Source organism: Epargyreus clarus, unplaced genomic scaffold (assembly GCF_041222505.1).
Source record: "Epargyreus clarus isolate Ecla_fem2 unplaced genomic scaffold, WU_Ecla_fem_2.2 ptg000008l, whole genome shotgun sequence".
Classification (NCBI taxonomy): Eukaryota; Metazoa; Arthropoda; class Insecta; order Lepidoptera; family Hesperiidae; genus Epargyreus; species Epargyreus clarus.
In genome coordinates, this window is record NW_027332216.1 from 9,622,681 (window position 1) to 9,636,897 (window position 14,217).

The following is a 14,217-nucleotide window of genomic DNA, read 5'->3' on the forward strand; positions in this document are numbered from 1 at the left end:
GTTTTTACAATATTACTTAATGTAGATAATGTCAGTTTGGTAACTTATTAAATTATCGTTTGAAATTGTTTCAAAACGGTGGTCACGGGATTATGTGATTAGTTGGCTATGAGAATCAAAATATGATTTGCGAAGATTATTAATAATGTTAACAATGTCTATTATTATATTTTGGGTTAAGAATAAGAATTTTATAATACCTACTAAGTTCGGGGAACTGTGATAAATGTTTTAGAAAATGTTGCTCAATATTTGAATTTGAATAAAAACAAATTTTACAGCATTAAATATGACACTAAGGAAATTAATGCATATTCTTGAAGATAAAGGATCATTAAATATACTTGATGGGTGTACAGTTGGAAAAACTATAATGTATGCTTGCGATAATGTTCAATCGATGTTTGGATATCATGTGCGGAACTATTAAGTACGGAAATTGGGTGATACGAGCATCGCATTGATTTAACTTCAAAATTGATTGAAACCTTGAGCAACAGCTGGTATAGAATAACGATAGCATCACATACAAAATCATTTAGATTCAATGAGCAAATTTGAGTTATTTATATAAATGCATGCTTCGTTTACCTATAGTACAGGGTCAAGCAGATAACCTTGCAATATCCACCGTTTCTGAAAGGAAATCGAGAGACAATCAGCTATTCTCGTAGCTATTGTTGGGACAGAGTTAGTTGCGATATTTGTATAAGTACCTAATCTCATTTAGGTACCTGGTTTTTATAGTATTAAATGAACCGAAGACGTCTATAGATAGGGTAATGCAAAGCTTATAAAGATAGATTCTAATTTTATAAACATTAACCGATGGTGCGAAGGACATGTAAATCCGTTGACTTCGATTGTTACCGCATATTGGTCCCTAACATAGTGGTGTATGCTCCAGATATTTCGCACTTATAATGAAAGGGTTAATAATTAATATTGCAGGGTTGCAGTGAAAACAATCGAAACCTAAAGACGGTCTTATACCTAATTTATTTATATCTGCCATTTATAAATGAATAATGATAATGAATGTAAATAGAAAATCGCAATATTAGAAAAAAATCAATGAACCGTAATGATATATTTGAGTTAGGATATATTCATAAACTTTTAACCTTTTTACCTTAAGGATACAGTTTTGCTTATTTATAAATTACAACTAATTATTTTTTATTACTTGTCATGATATTAAAGGAAAAGATTTTAAATTCAACGAATCTCATTCATTTTTATGATTATAGAAATTCAAAATTACCACAAATGCATTCGTCAAAGTTCAATACTCTTGTTGTTACTAATAATATTCGATTTTAAAGAAATAATTTAAATATCGTTATTTGCATGATTCAAATACCATACTAGCAATTCAGCAAATATTTAATTCTCTGTATGTGTTCAATTATTATCTGACAATATATCGTTTCCGTTAGGAAGTGCCTTGCGAAATATCTCAAGAGCAACAGTCGCATCCTTGTGTGAGAAGTTTAAAGCAATTTAATAAACGTATTATCGCTTACATTAGAACATGTTTTAGATTCTAATATGTGAAGAAAGACGTTGTGAGGAAATCCACATGTCTGAGAGTTTTATAAGAGTTCTCAAGGGTTTAAAGTTTACCAATCCGCACCGCAATCTAAACATTTCCACTCTAAGAAGAGATCCGTACCCAGCTTTGGGACTGTAATGGGTTAACGATATACACTAGAATCAGCAAATGAGACAGTCCAATTTAACTTACTAATACATAGTTATTAAGGAAAAGTGACAGATACTTGTTTAAGCACATTTTCTATCTTGCCTCATTTTTTACAAAACTCTACATCGCTGCTATAAGGAAGAAGGTTAAGCGGCGATATCGCCGCAGTTTAACCGCAGCGAAGTAAAATTAAATAGAGTTAATAATATAGGGGCACCCCCTGTAAGTGACTTTACAGGAAGATGGAAAATAAAGATAATTGAAGTAGGTAAAAAGTACTAAAAAAAATTTAGGATTAAAGGTAAATATTATTAAACTTTTGAAGTACGTACACTCCTTTGTAATATTTTATAATTAATAATCTAAGAAATCTCTAGTAATCTAATAAATTATAGCTTAAACTCTTCTTAAACTGTACAATATTTTTCAAGTGCCGTTATTTATACGAAAAAAGAGTTAAAATGGTTGCTGTGTAGAAATAACAACGATGTTAACATACATTAAAATTTTTGCTTCATGATTTAATTCCAAAGTAAAGCTAAATCAAGAATAATCATGTTGAAATTCACACGTTGTCTTGTGGCTATATAGAAAAAATAATTTATTAGACAGTGACAATCAGGAAAAATGTTAACTACGACAGGTATGTTTCATATCATTGCAATTATTTCGTAATGACTGCATTCCACATCACTATGTGCATTGTACACATCGATGTTAATTAATAAATTTATTGCTACAATCTCTCCGTGTTCCTCATGATTCAGGGTCGTGATTGTATAACTGATCATGGATACTAGTATTATTTTAATCTTTATTATTATCTGTGTCTGTATAAAGGTGATAGGGCGCTTTTGTTTCAACTGCGGTGCCTACAACTAACGCCATTTTTGTCTTATGCAGTAATTTGCTTTTCTTTGTTTTGATATAAAGAATTTAATAAAGCAGAGTAAGATGTGAGACATCCATCTTAGCCCACACTCGTATAATTCGTACAATTTAGATTTAATTATTTGTATCTAGATTTTATAAGGCAAAATCTTTTATATTAAGCTTGTCACAAGCCACCAAATTTCACCCCGTTAGGATATGGTTCTTAAACTATCTCCATAATCAATTTTATCATAGTCTGTGCAATAGGTGAGCTGTGATGAACAAAGTTTCTTTCATTATCTTTGGGTTGTAATGAAGTTACCAAAGGGTTCTGAATGCTCGTTTATGTTCTTACTATTGCTTTTTGATGTGAAACATCTATAGCCGCACGTAAAAAAGATTTCTGGCGTGGCGACGATTACCTTTAACTACATTGACAAATGTTCTATAAGGGACAGAGCTATTAGAACAATGTGATAAAAAAAGACAACTAGTGTTTGACCTTGCGTTTCAAGTGTACGCAAACGTAAATATTGACCATGGAATATAGTGACCAATGATTACTTCAGTCAAAACGGGACATCGATTTTTTTATGTCAAATACTCTTTACTTGAAAAAATATAGTTAGAAATAATAAAAAACACGCTTTTATGATAAAATTAACTAAAAAGTAGAAAATAATTTTCAATCTAGGAATCATTTAAGGAAAAGTAAATAGTATAATTGTGCAAAAAATGTGGGGCGCTTTATGAAAACTGATAAATGGAGCACCCCATGTTTTTTTCACAATTATAATATTTACTGTTACTTAATTGACAATGGCAACGGTTCATTTCGGAGACAACGGCACGAAGCATCGGAAAAAGGGACTGTCCCGTTAAAAACGGGACGTATGGACGTATATTTCTCATTGATACTCATGCTTGTCAAAGACAATGAAATAATGGAACAGAAGATAAAAAATGTCCAGAACTGTCGATAATAGTTTTAGTACATCGTTTACGTAGAAATGTTATAGTACAGTTTAACTAAATAAATTATTATTATATAAATATATAATTTGATGAAAGAATGTATCTATACAGATGTATCGACTGGTTTAAAATATACGATTTAAAAATTGTTTATATTTATTATCGTATATTAGTAAAGTTTACTCACTCCTAACAAGAAAATGTACCCAGTTTTGAGAATTGAAATAGTTGCGTAAAAAAGTTTTGCCACGTCTCCGTGCTAAAATGTCCCTAAAATATTTGAAATAATTATTTATCTATTATGTAAATTACGCAGTATTAGTTATTTATTTGTAAATTTTCTCTAAAAATGTTTTTATTTGTCAAGAATTCAAAAAAAACTTACTAATAAGCCGTTTGTGGCTTCATTTAATTTCAAGGCGGCGAAGTATCTTTACTAATTTATGTTTATTATTTTCAGTTTTATTTTACACACGACCATTAATTGCAAAGTTGTGTACATTTTATAAATGTACTAGCTGACCCAGCATACATTGTGTTGCCATATAAATAAAAAAAATGTTAAGGGTGAACAACCCTTATCACTTAAGAGATATGAAAAATAGATAGATAGTAGCCAATTCTCAGACTTACTGAATATGCATATAAATTTTGATGAAAATCAGTAAGAGCGTTTCGCAGGAGTACAGTAACTAACATCGTGACATGCGAATTTTATATAATCTTACCGTGGTCTTTTTGAGGATTAATTTCTGGCTATACAAAGATTGTTTATTAAATTATGTTTAGGTTAATTTATTCAATTAAAGAAATTTTTAAATACCGTATACTATCCTATATAAATTTTATGGTAATATTTTTTATTATTTACCACAGATATCGAAGAAAATTTAGAGATTAGGATACAGAATTTCCCATATATCGATTTTATTTTATTAAAATAAACTATAAAAAGTTATATTTTGACTAAAACACACTAATATAAAAATTAAGCAGTGGGATCTTAAACTATAACATACACGTATGAACATCGTGAGCTTCAATAAAATGTCACTTCTGTTCTGTTGATCTATGGTCATAGATCAATGAAAATTTTTTCATTGATCTATGACAGATTGAATTGAATTCAATCAATGAAAGTTTTTGTCAATGAAAGTGATAAAGACGCAAAATGCATGGTCATGCATTTTGCGTCTTTATCACTTTCATTGACAAAAACATACTTTGTCTCTTTCTGGTTACTCATGTAATCATGGCGGATCGAACACGAAAAATAAACAAAATTTAATAATTTCTCTTCATTTACGTGTGATAGGTGATTCCATGAATCTTGTTTCTTTTTCGAGCATAATTTTTGCATTTATGCATTGCACAAGAAGGCATTTTGAGGCTTAAAATTCAAAATAATGACGTTTAACGTGTTCAGTGACATTCGTGTGTATTACTACGCCGCGCGAGAGCGACTGGAGTCGTTTTAACTCGTTTTACACCACTTGACGTATTTTGTATGTTTTAAGTATTGCCCGCTTATTTTTCTGATAATAAAATGTCTGACCGTGATAATTTAGAGAGTGAAAGTGTTCAGCCTTCTGCAAAGAAAGCAAAATCACACTATGACACACCATCAAGTCATCAGTAAGTTAATTATTTTTTTATAATTAAAGTATGCATTTATCTGTGCATTAAGCATGCGTATATTTGGTGTGTTTTGAGCGCCAGCAAATGTAAAATCTACTATCTTGGTAGATTAAAATTCACATAAAAATCATTGCATACAATGTTTTTAAATTATTAATTAATTTTAATGTCATTCTTCTCAGAGAATAAATTTATTAAGACTGACAGAATTGTATTTCAAAATCAGCTGATGGCGTGCAGCGCACGAAAGTTTTTTCTTATTTGTTATAAATATGAACATTAAAAAATTAATTAATTTTTCTAATCATAGTGGCATTTATTGTGAAACATTCATTATTGATACTTATAATTTACGATTTTAGAAATATATTTAAATAACTAGCTAAGATTCTTGAGTTTACTAATATATTGGAGCCAATTTATTTTTTTCTGTATATTTTAATAACATATTTTTTATAAATATTTCAGAACCCAACAATCATCACAGGGGTCACAAAATATTATTATTGAAACTGGACGTCACCAAGATCAGTTAAACACAAGACATACTATTAATGTTATGTAAGATTTTGTAAATCTAATAGTACCAGAATATATTGAAATAGTCATCGTTATCTGGAAAAAAATCGTAATATTTTATTTTATCATTATGACATATTTAGTTCCTATCACAATATGTTCTTTTCTGCATATTACTTTTACAAAATAATGTCGATGTTTCACATCTGCCAGGCGTCCCGTGACGGCTCACATTTTTTTTTTACATATATGCCTATAAATATTTGCATTTACATATTACATGTAGGTATTTAAATAATCTGTGTTTGTCTTAAATTATATGTGCATATGAATTATTAAACAGGAGTTTTTACGTTTTGACAAATATGACTGTTTTGGTATTTGCCCATACGATTTCCAATCAGCGCCCTTAGTGGATTGTGTCAGAAGTTGGAAAATGTATGGACCAATACGTAAACAAATACCAAAACAGTCATATTTGACAAAACGTAAAAACTCATGGTAAGGGTACAGGACTAAAACGTTAAAATATTTTCTCCTAATTATTAACTTGTTCTATGCCACTATTTAACAATAAATGGTAGCATCAGTTATTTTCATGTTGAAAAATCATTTTTCGCGGTGAAATTTAAATTCTATAATGGACGCAAGTGGATTCGCATGCTTAGCATTGTAATAAGATCAATATGTTTAAGTATTATACAAATTTGTAAACATAATAAATGATATGGGTATTTCATTAAACAGGATTTAGATCTTTTTGAGGAAAATTGACGTATTCATACAAATAAAAATTATAACTACCTACTTGTTTGTACCTAAATCTTAGTTGAACATAGAGTTGCCAGAAATTTATTGTGTATCAGATAGGATTTCGGTGCTTTTATTGAGCAGTATATAAATAATAGGTACATATATTACATACTATTAGTAAGTAGGACTTTATTAAAATGATACTGACGATAGTAAAGTAATTTTTTTTGTGTATTCGCCTAAAGTAATGTTAAAGATTTGGCTTGAGACTAGAATATGAACTCGGGCTCCCACAATGGGAAGCTAACTAAGGCTAAGATAATTTAAAACTATACAGTATATAATCGTTACCAAAGGATCATTAAAGATACTTATTCTACCCAATAGTTATTAACTTTAATGTGTATGTAGATAGAAGGAAAATGCATAATCTCTCTATTTTTCCTTTTACTGATGATTGATTATAATTGGGAATGAGTGCGGTAAACACTCTTAAACACGTGTTAGGTAAAATGGTATATAAGAGCGCATACACACCAACCGATTGGTCATTTATCTATGCCTTCGATCGGTTGATATGGTACAAAATGATGACGTTCGGACCATCAACGATTGATGATCGCTATTTCCAAACAAGTACTCTTTTAAAAGTATTTGATGTTCCAACATGTATAATGACAACAAAACGGATCAGATATGATTCGTTCTATTGTCGATCGGTATCATCATTCGATTGGTAACAACTATCCATCGACATAAATGAGCGATTATACTCTTAATTTCCAAAATACACTCCGAACGTGGTATTAATGAAGAATAAAAAAAATATATCGTAGTACTGACTACCTAATTTAGATGCTTAGTGAAGAAACGACAACATGACATATGATAATTATTATATACTAGCTGACCCGGCAAACTTTGTTACGCCTCAAAGTCTATTTATCAAATATATTCATAAAATATAGCCTATGTTACTCGTAGATTTTTTTAAATCGGTCCAGTAGTTTTTGAGCCTATTCATTACAACTAAACAAACAAAGTTTTCCTCTTTAAAATATTAGTATAGATATGCACCTAATCGTTATAATACAAGTACATAAGGCTTTGATGGTTACCTCTTGAGTTCGCGTGGAAGTTTCCGCTAGGCGAGCTCTATATTAGTTCGGTTTCACTTCACAATTACCTATGTTAAGTGAGATAAAATGTAAAACGAAGTAACTATGCTGTAATTATGATGATATATTATAATCACATATTCATGCCACTCCTTCGTGCAACTATCGGTAGGCAGCCAGTTCAGGTGCATTAACTCTATTTTCATGATAAAGAAAAGTACTCGTAGCTCGAGCTATAGTTGGTATTGCTTTTTATATTGGTATCGCGTGCTTAGGTGGATAAGGTAATAAAAGATATCAAATTTGTTGTCTGGATACCAGAATTAGGTGCTTTGATTATAACACGCACTGATAGTAGATATGGTAGAGCTCTTCGTAGTTTCACTGTAATAGCAAGACCGTACCACCTATATCTGCCTTATAGTACAACATTTAAATAAAAGTGCTTTCAATCCTGACACGAATACAAAAATGACTTAAGATTGACTGTAGAACTTTTTCCCTTTTTTGTGATGAAGTTAAGTTCATTGCTGCTATTGCTGCTAGTATTAACTATTAACTATTCATTTCTGTGTAACTAAAGTAACTAATAACATAGATTCAGAATTTAAATCCATTGATTTGATGTCAATGATCAAATTGATGTCAATTTCAACATCTTAATTAACGAAACTCTATTGATTAGTAAGGTTCGCGTGAAATAAAGTAAAGTAGCATGAACTTGTTTCGCTGTTTCAACTGACAGATAAAATTACTTGTTTTTATATACCTACTATCCGCTAAATACCCGTGTAATTTGTAATTTAGAACTCACGCTGACTATTTGATTGAACTGTTCGAGTTAAGAACTACAATAAAATGTATAATTTTATCGATATATTATTATGGAGTAAATTTGTACTTGTCTGTCTGTCGTTTTAGTGTAAAATCAAAGAGGACAGTAAATACTGATTAAGTCGTAAAGTCCATACATACATAAATGACTCGGTGATATCCGCAGGTATACCAGTAGCATACCTATTTTCCTTTTACTTAAATACACTTAGCATTGCAAAGCTGTTTCTAGTTAATTTTAAAATAGAACTCTATAACTAAACATACTTATTAGTATAAAATAAATAATCACGATGCGCTCCCTACTTTTCTAATGATGGATATCGCATAATTTTGTGCCGGATTGCTCAGTATGTGATAGATTACTTTTAATTAAATAAGAACTTCTCTTACAAATCAAAAATATATAATTACTCGTGGTGTCTATTTATAAAAAAATACGTATACTTAAGAAGGTATAAGAAAATAATAATTTTGTGTACAAGCGGTCAAACGAAAGGTCGTAAGCAAAAATATAAACAAACATTACACATGCTTTTATGTATGAAATTATAATGCAGACAGGACTACACTCGCAGCGGAAAACCGGAAACATACTGTGACGTAACAATTAGGCACGTTACCTTAATTCTTGGATGCATTTAACATTTATCCCAGTAATTGTACGGAGCTGTGTGTACGGATCTGTATCGGTATATAGAGGCGAAACCTCTGCGCGGGCGCCTTATAGCAGGTTGTATCGCACGCGCGGTCGACGGGTTTGCCGCGTACCGAGCTACGAGTACGATCGATAATCGTGATCGATCACAGGACTATTGTGATATAAAAAAACAAATTTGTTTTAGAACTAGAAGCTTGAGGACTTTTTAGTATAATCATTGTTTTAGTTTCATAAAGACTCTAGTGTTTATTAACTGACAGTGCGCTATATGAAAATTCAAAATGTTGACCGGCTGGCAGTTACTCTTATCTAAACGTAAGTATTACATGTAAATAAATTCCAAATTAGTTCGGCTTTAAGTAATTTTAATTAAGTGAAGGTTTTGAGAAAATATACTTCAATATTTACTAAGTAAAACGAAGAATTTTAACGCTTGTTCAAAAAAACTTTATTAAGGATTTTTTTATCATATAAGAACCTCATATTACTATATTATTATACTTATAATTAATATAATATATATTTTTACTGTAATCAATACTGCTATATTTAATACGACTGTTTTAATTTTTTAAGATTAGCCCAGAGTTAAATTTCTTTGTTAAATTTGTTATTTTATCGAACATATCGTATCATAAACATACGAAATAAACCAATCAAAGAACGCGCCTTCTTTTTTTTGTTTTTATTTCAGTTCAAACGTTTGGTTCAATATGTAATACTAAAATTATTTGCAAAATATAGTTCACATGCGAAGGCGACCAACTGCCTTTTAGTTTTAAAAGTTGTTTCAAATAAGCAGTTTATTGAACGCAATCTTTTTGCGTAAGTTTTGTTTATGTTTATTTTCCGCTTTCGTTTTTCCGTCTTTGACCAATCATTTGCTGATTTGTAGCTGTTTTTTGTCCGTTTGCCCCAATAGCTTCCAATGAACGTGAGAAAATCTAGATTAGTTTTTATAACCACAAAATCAGTACTGGTTTGCAGTAGTTTCTTTGTGTTTAGATCCGGTCTGTTGCTAAATTATTTGAATGTTACTTTTTTAGCATTAGAAATATAAATTCAGAAAATTCTGTACTTCTAATTTTAAATTTTTATCATTGTTTTAGGTGCTTATTTTATCTTATTGGATTTAAAAAAATACAGTAATTATAAAATTAATAGAGTACGGCCTGTGTGAATATTAAAAAAATAATCAAAATCTACGTAATGATAAAAAATCTGTTTCTTACTTCGTTTAACGTTTAAATTTTAGGGGAATATATTTTTTTTGGCAATTTACCCATGACATCTTATACTTCTAACTTAACTTTTAAGAAGTTACACAGTTGTTTTACTTATATCCATGAAAAAGTCTCTACATACTTAAATACTCAATATAAATTTGCAATATAGTATTTTGACGAATTAAAATAAAATTCTTATATTGCACACACGTTTAGTAATATGAATATCTAAAATCATAGGAGAATAGAAAGGCAATAAACATTCTTTAAATATAATTGCTTATACAATTACATATGAGCATTGTAAATGTTGAAACTTTTAATTTATTACTAAGTATTATGTAAAGCGTCAAGCAAGTGTTTAAAACAGTCTAAGTAGCAGATAGATATTAGAATATTGTGTTCAAGAGTAATGACTTACTAAGGTCAACTTGCGAAAGTTCGCAGCGCTGCCGATTTCCATTCTGTACATTAAACTGAAGACGACTAACACTAAATAATTTATTCTACGGTGAAACTATTTTACTGTATAATATCATAGGTAAGTAAAGATTACTCACTCCTAACAAGAAAATGTACCCAGTTTTGAGAATTGAAATAGTTGTGTAAAAAAGTTTTGCCACGTCTCCGTGCTAAAATGTCCCTAAAATATTAAATAATAATTTGAAATAATTATTTATTTATTATGTAAATTACGCAGTATTAGTTATTTATTCGTAAATTTTCTCTAAAAATGTTTTTATTTGTCAAGAATTAAAAAAAAAAAACTTACTAATAAGCCGTTTGTGTCTTCATTCAATTTCAAGGCGGCGAAGTATCTTTACTAATCTATGTATAATATAAATAATATACGCAAAAGTATTTAAGTAGTCTGAGTCATATATCCTTTGACAGTTGAAATACAATTGTCTAATTAAATTTATTTTTCCGATTATTTATAAACCTTTACCTACTGTTTATTTTGGTTAATGACCTCGTTGTAATTGCCTAGTGGTATGTTTTATTTAAGAACCAATTTATAACATAAATAAATGTTAAAATATCAGATTAATTATAATTAAACAAAACATTATTTTAAAAACAAAAAAACGCGATTGCTTAAAAATAATTAACTGACAGGTGGAAAAACAATATTGCTACAATTTTTATATTAAAATACATATTAAGTATTAAATATATTTTGCTGCACCCAGTGATAAATGACATTATGGTATTTTTTTACCCAACTGCGGAAGGTAATGTTTTACAAGCGTATGAGTGTACTCGTATGTATGCCTCAATCTATGGCAGGTCTTTTTATTCTTATTTTTTTCTCGAGGGGGAAACCAAAAGGTACCCGGTGCCGTGGGAGCGACACGGGGTTATGTGGGATGTATAGTTGGACTTTTGTTTTTTAAAATAATTAATTTGTTATTACTAAGTAATTTGTATTGCTAAGTAATTATTATTTTTTCCTGTCAAAATGGCATAAAGTCAAAATTGAACGGTCACATAATCCACCTGATGTGGATGTGGTGCAAGGTACCCTAAATAAGACAGGAATCGTACCTAGGCCAGGAAAAGTCTAGAGAAAGGGTAATAATCCTTAGGTAATTTCTTATAAAATTATTGTCGAGTAAGGTATTTACGAGTACCTATATTTACCACGAATATGTGAATTTATTACTAAACCGCAAGCATGTTGGGTTTCACGGTAAGTTCACGACAGGAATACACGATGTAAACTATGTCATGTTACGTAACTTTGTCTTTGATTTAATTTTTGTAACTAATTTTTAAACATGCGTTTTAAATGTAGGTAGATTATTTCTCTCCAATAAAATACTTCCTTTTGGAATGAATGCACCAACGAAAGTAGATCTATCTAGCATTTCCAAAATTAACCTTTACAATAATATAAAAACGAATTTAATGTATTTGTTATATTAATAATTTTACTTTAGGAAAAAAATTAAAAAGCTAATTATAGAGTACTGGGATAAGCACAAATAAATCAGCACAGGTATATAGACCTATATAGTAATATTTACTGGAAATCTAGAGAATATTTAAATTAATATTAAGGATAAAATTCCTTTTTGATTCAATAACCCGATCAGTCTTGTTTAGCTATTCATATTGCATTACAACCTTTATAATAATTATAAATATCACAAAGCAAACTTGCATTCATAACATTGATTATTAAATCAACGGACAATTAGCCACGTGTATTCACGTATATACAGGTACTGGAGTGCTATTCTGTAAAATTCCAACACGAATTCGAGTTGCTATGTATCACAATCTTGATTACCCTAAGACAAGTGAAATAAAAACAATTTATTTTAGTTTTCGGCACCCTAATTAACTTCGAGAGTTTTTATGCGTTTACACGTGCGAAAGTTATGCGTATAGATACATACCATTCGCATCATATCGTTTAATAAAAGGTTTTATAGACGTGAAACCGCATTTACGCGGCTTGCGGGGAGGTTCGGTAAGACACGTATGCCGACAAAAATCTGCATGACAGGAAAAATGCCCTATCTATATGCCGCATACATACACATGATGCCTAAATTCTTTACACATCTAACAATTTGAAAGTGCGACGCCACCGGCAGTACCGTCGTTAAAATAATAGGATTTCGATATTTCACCGCGAATTGAACTTTGACACTATAAAACGATCTCACAGAACAGCACTTGTTGTCTAAGTGATATCGTCACATTTTCTTCCACCTGTCTCTAACGGCAACAATTAGCTCAGTTGCAACTCAACTGAAACTAATTGTTGTTGTTGGAGACAGTAGATAAAGTAGTGCACTCGTAACATCTATAATCGGTTCCTAATTGCTCGCACGTACGTACATAGTGTGTAATTATAATCTTTGTTTACGTTTCCATTCTCACTGGTTAACATTGAGGTGATTTATTATGTAATTAATACATACTTTGTACAGTCATAATGTTATATGAGAATTCGATGTCTTGTGGGTTTCATGCATACTTAAAAGAATGCATTAAGACCCAAAATCAATATTATCTTAATTTATTGTTTTAAAGTTTGTCTGGCCGGAATCCCGGATCCATTTGTGATACACGTAGGTACCTATTGTACCGTGTGTTAAATATTCACATACATAGGAGTAGGAGGAAATATTAAGGAATTTACTTATATAGTTTCCCTACGATAATTAACTTCTATCTCCCTGAGGACATTTATCAAAAAAAAATATAGTGTTTAAATCCATTCCATAAATAAGAAAATCTACTGGTTCAAACTGTCTGTTAATAATTATGAGTTAGTGTGATTCACAATTAATTTTCCTATGTAGATACGCATGTGTCTTCAGGCTTCATATGACCACGGAACCCTACTTACTTTCTGAATACATCTCTAGCGTGGAAGGATGTCCGCTTATGCCTACTATAATGTTGGAAAATTAAGCAAACACTATGCGTAGATCCAGAACGGATAGACGAAATTATTCTACTTCTTACCTTTAATTACGTACGCATAACTCCGACTCTTAATGTGCTGTGTAATAATCTTAGATTTTTTGTTGGGTTACTATGTACGCAGACGTATATTATTATGTATTTGAAAACCTACTTCATTTTAACGTGTTTTAAGTATATTCATAAATAGTATTTACTAAGAAAATATTGTAGGTACTATAGAAATCGTAACTTGTACCAATTATTCGGGTTCAAAATGGGCGAATGTTTTTATTCTTTGACATAACGTGATGTTTATATATTCCGATACTGTTTGCTACTGCGTTATGGATTCCAAAATTCCGAATTCGATAGCTGGTAGAAGGTATTATTTCTCATTTGACCTTTTGTCTAATTGTAAAAGTGTGTTAGTGTAAAAGATACCATAGTCATTCCTATAGGATTAACTTGGTATGAATAGTAAATTAAATG

General features: G+C 30.3%; 2 protein-coding genes across 2 annotated transcripts in view; one reads left to right on the top strand and one right to left on the bottom strand.

The window, feature by feature from the left end:
• LOC140744391 (uncharacterized) overlaps nucleotides 1–14,217 on the bottom strand; it is a 64,910-nt gene that overhangs the window by 24,834 nt on the left and 25,859 nt on the right. The gene's annotated exons all lie outside the window — the stretch shown is intronic.
• LOC140744390 (putative inorganic phosphate cotransporter) overlaps nucleotides 9,120–14,217 on the top strand; it is a 34,565-nt gene continuing 29,467 nt past the window's right edge. The window contains exon 1 of the mRNA XM_073075960.1: nucleotides 9,120–9,391. Within this exon, the coding sequence (XP_072932061.1) occupies nucleotides 9,358–9,391 (34 nt within the window). The 5' untranslated portion in view covers nucleotides 9,120–9,357. The remainder of the gene's footprint in view (nucleotides 9,392–14,217) is intronic.